The sequence below is a fragment of the Leptinotarsa decemlineata genome, unplaced genomic scaffold (genome assembly GCF_025532065.1).
Source record: "Leptinotarsa decemlineata unplaced genomic scaffold, Ldec_3_MD MMD2_tig00000199_RagTag_RagTag, whole genome shotgun sequence".
In the NCBI taxonomy this organism is placed as follows: Eukaryota; Metazoa; Arthropoda; class Insecta; order Coleoptera; family Chrysomelidae; genus Leptinotarsa; species Leptinotarsa decemlineata.
In genome coordinates, this window is record NW_027412544.1 from 17318589 (window position 1) to 17329484 (window position 10896).

The 10896-nt window shown below is 34.5% G+C and overlaps 1 protein-coding gene across 5 annotated transcripts in view; it reads left to right on the forward strand.

Moving 5' to 3' along the window:
- Positions 1-10184, forward strand: part of LOC111511304 (anoctamin-4) — an 89819-nt gene extending 79635 nt beyond the window's left edge. For 4 of the 5 annotated variants that reach the window (XM_074173091.1, XM_074173093.1, XM_074173094.1 and 1 more), the window contains 3 exons: positions 3555-3654; positions 9139-9308; positions 9800-10184. In XM_074173091.1, the coding sequence (XP_074029192.1) occupies positions 3555-3654; positions 9139-9308; positions 9800-10000 (471 nt within the window). In that variant the 3' untranslated portion in view covers positions 10001-10184. The remainder of the gene's footprint in view (positions 1-3554; positions 3655-9138; positions 9309-9799) is intronic. The other variant, XM_074173092.1, reaches the window with a different exon arrangement.
- Positions 10185-10896: the final 712 nt, after the last annotated feature.

Consider the following 10896-nt stretch of genomic DNA (forward strand, 5'->3'; position numbering starts at 1 on the left):
GCCGCCGTGGCAAAATTTGTACATACTTCACATGAATGTTTCCTTAAACATTTTCTCAAAATATATCCACAATCATAGCCCAAGCTGTTGCCTTCTGAAGAATCTTCATTCTATTTATGTATGCATCTGTAATACTAGATAGAATCTCACTAGTATTCTCTAGACAGTTAGTTCCTTCTGCTCGTGTGAAATACTGAAGAGTACATGTGTTTTTGAAAGCTCTGGTCATTTGAATAGGAGTTGGGTTTCTGACATTTCCACAGGTATTTCTCTGTTGACCAAAATAATTTTCCACACAATATGTAGGAGTCTCCTTCACTATGTAGGTTTTCTCAAAGTTGCAGAAATGCCGAAATTGTTATTTGCCATTCTTCAATGAATCTTGAAATGAATGTTGAAAAATATTTTCATTTCTTTCAGAAAATCAATTTGTTTTGATGTTTCGAAAAAAGGTTTTTTGAATTCAAAATATCAAACACTTTATCCATTTTTTCAATGAATTTAGATGTTCCTATTGCTGCTGATGGTATTTGATTGGAATGGTATTCATCGCTGTAGCTACCGAATGACGGAAAACTTGACTGGCTAATTTAACCTTCATCCTTTGAAAGTTAGTTGGAAATAAATGAGAATCAGTAAGTTTGGGTGCTAGTTTATATTGCCTTTCCTTCTCCAAGTTGTAAAGTTGTTCAAGATGACTTCTGTTCGTTGTATATTTATCAAATTTCAAAACGTTATCAAAAAAACGTTTTCTGCTACATTTCAGCAAATGAGGAGTATCAAAAAAGTAAAATATTTTTTTCTCGCCACAGTCACTTCGAGATCTTTTCTGGCAAGTTTATAAAAATTAGAACCTAAATCTGAAATGATACCCCTAACTCTCAATCCAATTTTTTTTTTATTTAAGTTGTTTATTGTCCCTTCAACCATTCAGGTTATTAGAGACGACATATTACATGTCATAGTAGATATAAAAATAAATATAAAATTTTTGATAATTGATTAATAGCTTCAATCATAATACTTTTTATATCCAGTATTGATGTGGATGAATTGGTAAAAAAGTATGCAACAGGCTGTGTCCAGTTCAAATGTACCTATGCCTTTTGCCATGACTACCAAGCCATATTGTGCTATAGAAGCCGTTTTCTTGTTAAATTATTCCACAAAACCAACTATTCTATCCTTTCCTGTGTTATAGAATAAGTGTGACTTGATGCTCATTTCATCGAAACAAATGTTACAATCCTTATCTTGATTACTGAAGTTATTGATTTTTAATCACTCCACTATATATGGTCTATAACAATTTATTTTATGATTTTCGTTATATGTTCATTACTTCGATCTTACATAATAAATAATAGAAAAACATACTTCTTTTCGTCAATTGGAAATCAGAAAAAAAATTAATGTCGACATCACCCTGCAAATTACAGCAACCCACAGCTCGACACTTGCTCATTTTGAAACTAGACACAAATTTTTCACAAATGCAAAACCACCACTTACAACGACTCACTCTGTAATAATATTCCATGACTCAATTTGGCTCGCTTGGTAAAGCCTCAGATTCAGTCGGTTGCGCTGTAGTTCGGCCGCGCATAAAATTCGAGGTGGGGAATCTTGACCCAAATATGGCGGAGAGTGAACTTACTTGTGTTTACTTCTATACGGTGCGTTGGCGAAACACGTGACTCGTATCCAATGTGTAATGGATTACAGGCCGGCTGACAGGCCTTCCACGTCCGCAGTGTGGCGAATAACCATCAAATCACAACGTATCCATTACACTTCGACTCAAGGCGTGCTGCTGACCATCGAACAGCAATGCTTTGATATGAATATGGATGCTAGTGGCTGCTAAGAACTTACTATTGAGGCGAGCGGAAAGTATCGCGGAAAACCTAGGTTCTGCGAGAAACCTTGTCGCTCATTCCAAGAGCCTCCGCGTATTGTGGATAATCGGCCGACCGCTATCAATTGGCAAACTCAAATTATCTGGTGTTTCAACTGCCTCTGCTATTGCATTTCTCTGTGTGACTTGTAGAAGAAATTCCACATATTGGCTCAATAGATCTAGCTTTTTAATAGCAGAGTCTAGTTTATTTAAAAAAATTGTTTTGCATATTATGTACTACATTCTCGATTTTTACTCCACTATAAAAAAGAGAAATAAATGAATCACATCTTACAAAAAACAAAATATGATACATGACCACAATACTCGCCGAGGTGATGATTTGAGACTATTTTACCCAAGACTAAACCTTAGGCGGGCTCCTGTAAGCTATCAAAGTATCAAAAACAGAACAAAGCAGCCAGGATCGTAGGAAATATTGAAAACTTCACCAAATTTAAAACAGTTTTAATTTCTTTTGCCCCGTCGAAGAGCTCAGTTCAGGTATTCAGGTATACAAACATACAATACCAAAATTGTGATCCTTCTCGATAGAATGAAATATAATGTATTTCTTGCTTACAAAAATGGGTTGCGAATTTTTTTTTATTTAGAAAAAACCGCATCAGCCGTAGCTATTAGCGGCAAACATATAAAATATATTTAAAACATGCAGTTGTTACATTACAGTTTAAATAAAAGGTTACATTCTTTAAGAAATTCAACAATATTGTTGGTATTGGTATTTTGGAAAAATTCACTCAGTTTGGAGGGAATTTTATTGTTCAGTCTCTCAACTGTGAAGAGCGGACACTCTACCAGAACATGATTAACAGTCACAAGCACTTTACCCGCGAAACATTTTGGTGGAGGTTCTTTCCTCAATAGATGTTCATGCGTAAGGCGAGTGTGGCCCAGTCGTAATCTTGTAATTATGACTTGATGGAAGTGGTGTGTTGCTTTGTTGTTCCAAGGATATAATGTAGCCTTGATTTCCTTAAGTTTGGAAGGTTTTTGAGACCAGTGGTGATTCCATATTTCTACAATTTTGCAATGGAAATAGGATTTGAGATCTATCGGCAATGCTTTCATACTGAGATTACATGCAGCTTCTCTGGCAAGTTTATCGGCTATATCGTTTCCAAAAACCCCAGTACGTGAAGGAACCCATAGGAGGGTTAACTGTCCTGTTATCTAGTTGTTTCATCTCCTCTTTAAACATATTTACCAGTGCGTGATGGGTATATATTTTCGACAAAAAAATAAAGGAGTTGAGAGAGTCCGTAATTATCAAAAACTCTTTACCAGGTGCCATTTTAATGGAGGAAACAGCTTTATAGACGGCATAAAGTTCTCCAGTGAAAATAGTGGCAGATTCATGTAAAGAAAATGTACAGGCAGTCTCGTTCGTTACGAATGCACATCCTACACCACGAGTTGTTTTTGAGTGAATATTCTTTCTCTGTGTTCTATTAAACAGTAATTCATTTCTCCGCTGCTTAAGGAAATATACTGTATACTTTGTAGCAGTTTCCTTTAATCAAATGGCACCATTTATGTTCTTTTTATATTCGGCAGATTATTATCAAATGTTATTCCTGTAGAGCAAAATGAATTTTTCTATTTGTTTGTTTTATGAGTTTAATCATTTCAGGCTTTTGTAATTGCCTTCACCAGCGATTTTGTGGCAAGAGAAGTATACAGGTATAAGCATAATGGGTCGTTGGTGGGATTCGTCAACTCAACACTCTCTGGTAAGAGTTTTCAGTGAAACCATTTAGTACTTAATTTTATAAATATATAAGATTTCATTTGCTTATTACATCGAACAATTCTAGAACCAGGTCAGATGGCAGAGAACATGAGCATTACAAATTAAAACTTGTATATGAGTAAAAAAATTACTCTTTTCATTGCTATCACCTTCAATTATACAAATGTGAATTTCAGAATTCATATTTCCATCAATTATTAGTCTTGAATATTCAACTATTTATGAATTTTTCATGTCGTTCGTTCACATTTTTTCCTAATGAATTCTTAGTTTTTTCTAAATAAGACAGTGAAATATCATTTGCAAACGAGAAGTGAATTAATAATTACTACATATTGATTTTGATTTGCCTGCCTATGCTGACTGAGTATTTGAATTTGGTTGGAACGCATACTGAAACTCATCGAAAAGAATATTTATATTTATGAAATTATTAATTGAGATTTTGATACAATTTCAAGTATTTTTCCTTCGGATCTTAATTTGAGTCATTTTTTCGTTCACTTTCTTAATGAATTGGTTCAAGAATAGTGATCAGTGAAAATACTTTCGAATTTACAAGAGAATTGAAATTTGGTCAATCCAGAGAAAAAGGTTTTAAATTCGTTCCTTATGTCCGTTTGAAAATTTTGTTTCTTTCATGTCCTGATTACACTTACTAACACCACTTATACTATCGCTAATTACCTAAATTCCATTTTTTTGGATCAGTTCCTTCTCGTCCAAATTGTTTAATACTTTGAGAGATTTGTTACTATCAATAAAAGGTAAATACTTTCATAGTCGTCGACCATATTATTGTTTTCTTACAAATTCAAATTTATATCAATCTCCTGTCCCATTGAATTTGAAATTGTATAAGTCCCTGACTTTTTCATATTCTCCCCAATGATTAGATTCGCGATGGAAATAAAGTAGTCATAATCTACATTTTCTGAAAGCAGTTATATCACAAAAGTGATATAAGAATAAACAATAATTCAAATGCACTAGCTTAAACATTCTATTGAAACAGGACACCAAATTAAATTTGATCAAGCAAGAGTTTTATATTCGCAAAAGGCTTATTAACATAAATGAACATAAAAATAGCTTTCGAAAATCTGAGTATAATTTACAATTATTAACTAGACATAGATGAATCTCGGTAATATTCTCAATTTGAAATAATCACACGTTGTATAAAATTCATTTAATGAGCATTTATGAAATAGAAAGCTATTCAATGATAATATCACTCTTGTCATTACAGTAACTTTTGAACATGACATTACTAATATCAGATATCTGAAAATTATGACATTATTAACATTAATGTACCAATTTTATGAAAAATTTTCAACAATATTCAATTTTCAATATTAAAACTCAGATTACTTATAAGTATTGTCCATCTTTTTAGTTCTTTTCTATTGTATTTCATTTAAGCGTCCTGACGAAGTCTCTATTCAGAGACGAAAGCCCCCCATGCCCCTCCCGAGTTGAGTGCCCTGAAGTAAAAACTTCGCCCTACAACTAAATTGCGAGGAAAACTTGATACTTCATCCACCTCCGCTCTCTGAGCGGTCCTCAACTTACTGATGGGCACTTCACCAAGATTGACATCTAACCTCTTTTGGTCGAAAGTCAGCCTTTAGTTGCTTATACTTTCTGATCGGTTGAGACGAAAGCTTGGCAGGTTTGTAACGTGTTAGACTGAAAGTCTAACGCAAGCGAGACATAAGTGGTACCACCTATTGGTGTGACCCCCAAGTCAATTTGCCAAGTTTTTTATGTCAGTGTTGGTGGTTTGATCAATCAACCGACAACTGCGGTTGCAGAAATTCGGGAAGCTAACCTGGAATACCATCGGAAAATGAATCCACATGTTTCTATAAACGATATGAAATCGAGAAAGGTTAAATAATTCCAATGTTTTTTTTGTCGGTTTTTGCTTTCGACAAGTGCCTGTGTATCTCATCAGTGTCAAACAACTATCCTGAATCACTATTGTTGTCGAAGATGATCTACTTACTTTTCATCACACGTGACGATCCGATCCAAAAAAAGGATCGTTTTGGTCGATCTTCAAATCGTGGTACACCCACTTTTCGAGATTTATGACCTTTCCGAGCCGACGACTCGGAGTTTTTTTGCCATCCCATGCACCGTTTGTGATGGGTCCTCGCCAGGGTCGTGACCACTTTGGGGCTTATCTCCGAGGCTAAAATCTCCTGAACGAAATGTCGCAAGCCAACATCGAACATTCATTAACACTATCATTACTAAATGCCTTGTTAATTATGCGGAGTGTTTTGGCAGCGCTTTAGTTCAACTTGAATTCGTTGAGAAACACTGGTCAAAAATAGTTCAACGCCATGATGTAGTAATGAGCTGAAAAGAGTCAAAAAATCAAAATTTGAAAAAAATATAGTTGCGACATCTATCGGTTGTCATGGTATTCAGGTAGCGGCCTCTAGTGGATGACCTAATATTGTTTGTGATTGGTGGTCTTTCGTTTTGTTAGAAACACGACACCGACTTCAACTAATAAATTATTATAATTGATGAATTCGGCGACTTACTGGTGCTTTGAATTACGATGCTCCCTTCCACGGATATCGGTCTCTTTGTTTTTTGAATAACAATGTCACTCGCAAAAAGTATTTAAAGGCCAGATTGAAAATAGTAGAGGTATTCTATTAATTGTTATTCGATTGATTCGCATTCAATTCACTTTCAATTTGGTGATGCATTCAGATTTGAAATTTGAATAGAAAGTTACTAGGTACTAAATTAAAAAATAAAATGAAGCAATTAGTTCATTCAAAACATTTCAAAAAAGTAATAAAAAAAACGGTTTTCCGAAATTATAGGAATAAAAAAATTCCGAGATGTTCACTGTGCTTGAAAACCTACATTATAATAAAGTATAAATTTTTGTTAGATAACTCATTGGTTCAAAATGGCTGATATAGATACTGTTCGATTCAATATTATTGATATGTTGGTTGATTCATATGTATTGTATGTGCCGTTCATAATATGTTGTTTCGTATATCTAATTTGTCAAATATCTTCTCATATTGAAATCTGAATAATACAGCAACATGAACCATATTGTTTCACTTCGGGTGAACATTCGAAAATTGCTCGATTTACCGATAAATCAGCAACGGTGGATTGAAGTTCCAGCAATGATGTCAGGTGTGGGGTCATTTTTCTTTTATGGGAAATAACTACTTTGATAATAAGGTACTTATTTGTTACCAACTACCTTGGTTACAATAAAAAAAAAAACTCAAAAATGACATCTTTTCCCATAATCAACTGCTACTGCTACTGAACCGAAAAAATATCTTGTTACGATGGAAACTACAGTGTCAACGATTCCTTGGAAACTTTAAAAAAGGGGGGCACTTTGAGAGATCATGTTATTGTTAGAAAACGTATTTGGACAAGAAACTATGCTATGGATGTCGTCAACCGTGACATCAGCTAAGAGACTGCCGAAAGAATAGAACGCCAGAGCGAAGTGTTTATGAACTTTATCAACTTAGAAGAAATGAACAACGCATAATTACCCATAATACTGCACTGAAAATACCAGCAGTAATAACCGAGACACGTATATGGCACCCCAGAATCAACAAAATTGGAACATACCGAGTCGACAGAATTTAAACAGCGAAATGGTTGCATTTCAACTCCAGAAGTAATTACTCTGTACCAGAACGACACTTAGTTATAGAACTGGCAGGATACTTGACCTAACGATATCTAACAACAAAGAAGGACGATATGGAGGAGAAGTGAAAAAACCAATTACTTTAAGCCAGGACAAGAAAATGGAACACAATTTCTTTTTCATATAGAAGCTGGAAATTTTTATACTACGTTGCTATTAGGATTGGACTTTATAACAAAAACTGAAGTGAAAATTGGTTTGGAAACCGGTTTTTTGTATATACATACAAGAAAAAAACAAGATGTCGCAAAGAAATTGGTGAACAAAAAATGATGAACTTGAGTCGAGTGGTGACTGGAAGAATGAGTAGGATGCAGATATCTGACCATATAGTGGAAAATACTTCCCGTCTTTTAGAGTATCAAAAAAATATCGATGCCACTTGGTAGGAAGCCACTTCACAGTGCCTAAGAACGAAGACCTTGTAGTTGGAGTTTATTTGCAGGAACTGGCAAAGAAGGGTAAAATATTAGCAAAAAAGATTTACTCGTCATGATCTGAACCCTAGAGAAGACACAATCAGGACCAGTGCACTTTTACAAATACCTATTGATGGAAACAGAACATGCAGTACACTCCGGTAGGCTGAATCGAAGATGGCGGAAGAGGAATCAATAATAACTGAAGAAGAGAAACGAAACTTTCATGACACCAGAAATATTCAAAACCACCGCAAGGGCCACACAATTCTGAATTCTGAAAGAGGTAGAGGACACTGAAGCAACTTCCGAAAAACTCTAAAGAAGAAGGAAGTGAAACAAAAAAAGAGAAAAATATAGACCAACAAGAAGCAACAGAAAATAGATATATCATAGATATATCACTAAATTCCTTGGTTTTGAAAAAACGAATTTCAAAAGAAATTATTTCAAAAAGTAATTGCAACTATAATTGTGAACATTGGCAATAAACTTATTGAACGAAGAAAATCTTCAATCTATTTGAAATTTCATAATCCGACAACTTTTCAGGAAAAGAAAATACCCCGATCAACGGAAAAATTCGAAAATCGACAACGCCATCCAGCAATCTCAGTATGAATACTGAGAATGTACTCAGCGCGCTATGTCTCTAACGCGATACAGCTGATCAACAGCAAAGTAACATAGCAAACAATACTACTGAGATGCGATTTTTTGCACATCTGCTGCATATCTGTGAAGAAATTGGATTCATAACTCAAGAACGGCCAAACCCTACAACATATATTAAGGCCAATTCTCTGGAAGACGTTTCAGAATGTTCCGACCCATCCTCAAAATACAGGGCTCAAAATATTTATGTTAAAATCTTAGTACTTGAGGCGTTCTATTGATTGTCAATCGATTGATTCACATTCACTGACCAATGTCTTCAGTTCAATCGGGATGGAGCCCAGCTCCCTTACCCTTACATTCAATTTCCATTCAGTTTGAGGATGCATTCAGATTTGAAGTTTGAGTGGAAAAGTAATTATTCAATTGAAAACTAAAAGTTGATTTATTTATTGTCTTTATTATCCGAAGAAACATTGAATGTTAATGAAAAGGAATTAAGTAAATTATCTAAATATTCAAATTCAAAAAAATAATGAAATATTGAACAAGAAAACATAAGTAATTAATATGAGCAGTGAACATTATATCATTACTTAATGACTCAACAAAAGACGGTCACATAATTGGTGCTTTTTCAGTGGTCATGCAAAAATTATATTTCATTATCATCACTCACTGTAATAACCACCATACTTTGCAGAATATGCTACGAAGGATTTTCATGTATATAATGAACAAGGATCTGCCCCGGTAGACATTTGTTATTACAGAGCAATGCGCCAACCTCCTACTACAGCAGACAAATATGAGTTTACTTCAGACTACTGGATGGACGTTACATGGAGACTTATTTCAATATTGATATTCGAGGTTAGTATTTACAGGGGCGGCTTAAGCCTTTGTAGCTCCAGTGTACATTCAATACCTTGCGCGGTCAAAATGGAATTGGTACTTACATCACGATCGACTATACTCCAAATCTCTCTGAAATGTGTTACCGTAAACTTGATATCGTTGACTCAATCGAGTTGTAAAGTCACAGTGAACATGTTGACAGAGCAATCTACCCAAACTTGTCAAAAAATGTTCATTTAAAAAGGACTTTTTTTTGCCAGGAAATTTGAAAATTGGTTGATGAAATTTGACATGTTTTGATAGATTGGCACGTCGCTGTCTGTACACAAGTAAAACATATTTTTTAGAAAAGAAGTTGTTACGAGAATGAAAATGAACCACTTTAGCGACACTAGAGTTTTTTATTTTTCCAGTTCGAATAACAAGTATCAATTCTTGAGTATTTAATAAATTATAACTTAATTTAGGAAAACCAAATAGATTCAAAGTGTTGTATTTCATTCCAGCATATCGTTTGGGTTGGAAATGCAATTCTATCGTATGCTATACCGGATGTACCAAAGTCTGTCAAAGATCAACTCAGTATCGACCGACAACTTGCAAAAGAGGCTAAAATGAAACTGATGAATACAGAATTTAGGAAAGGTACGGTAACTCGTAAAAGAAAGCCAGATACACAAATTGGTCCTATAGCTGGATATATTTAATAGATATTATGGAATTTTTGGTCAATGTGGAAACTCTTGCATGAATACAATTGAGAAAATATATAAGCAAGACTGGAAACTTCCTTTTTGGTGCAGCTTTCTACTGAAAATTGGATTTGTATACAATGTTTTTTGGGTCTGATTCAAATTCATTTTCGAACTGTTAATAAAATAATTATACATATATCAGTTTATTCCTTCGTATATCTGTCTAGATACTTTCGTCACAAGAATTGAATATAATAAGAGGTGTAATATCAATATGCCAACTTCGTAGGTCAATTAAATTGATTTCGTCTGTCAACAATTATCAAATTATCAGGACTCTCATCAGTACAATGAAAAATCAATTCATAGAGCAATACAAATTGAAATCGTAATTGAAACCGTAAAGATAATTCACCGCTGAAAACATGGATGATGGGATCTGATAAATCTTCTTTTTTCACATCAAGACCGCATCCTATCGATAGTGATGAATTAGCGTGCGTTTGTCCGAGTTATAATATAGTTTTCATTGTAGTGGGTAATATGCCGGGTTTTCGAACTTGGTGGCATCAGATGGTGTGAACTTTCACTCGATTCCTATGTAACTGTTTGCAATGTCGAGTATTAGATCTTAAAAATTGATTAGGGTTGTGATCTCATCTGAATTCTGTTAATATGGTGAACCACACAGCTTATATATATGTTCATGAAGGCTAATGAGGGAATGGTCGAACATGGGCTCCTTGAAAATCTCCACTTCATCACTTATTGTGATGATAGCCATATTACAGGACTTCTTCATGACGCAACCTCAATCCAAATGAATTGAGAATGTTCAGTCTACTAACGCCGATCCTATATCGTGACCGTTTAGTGGATACACGTGGAATGAATCCACTTTCAAATTT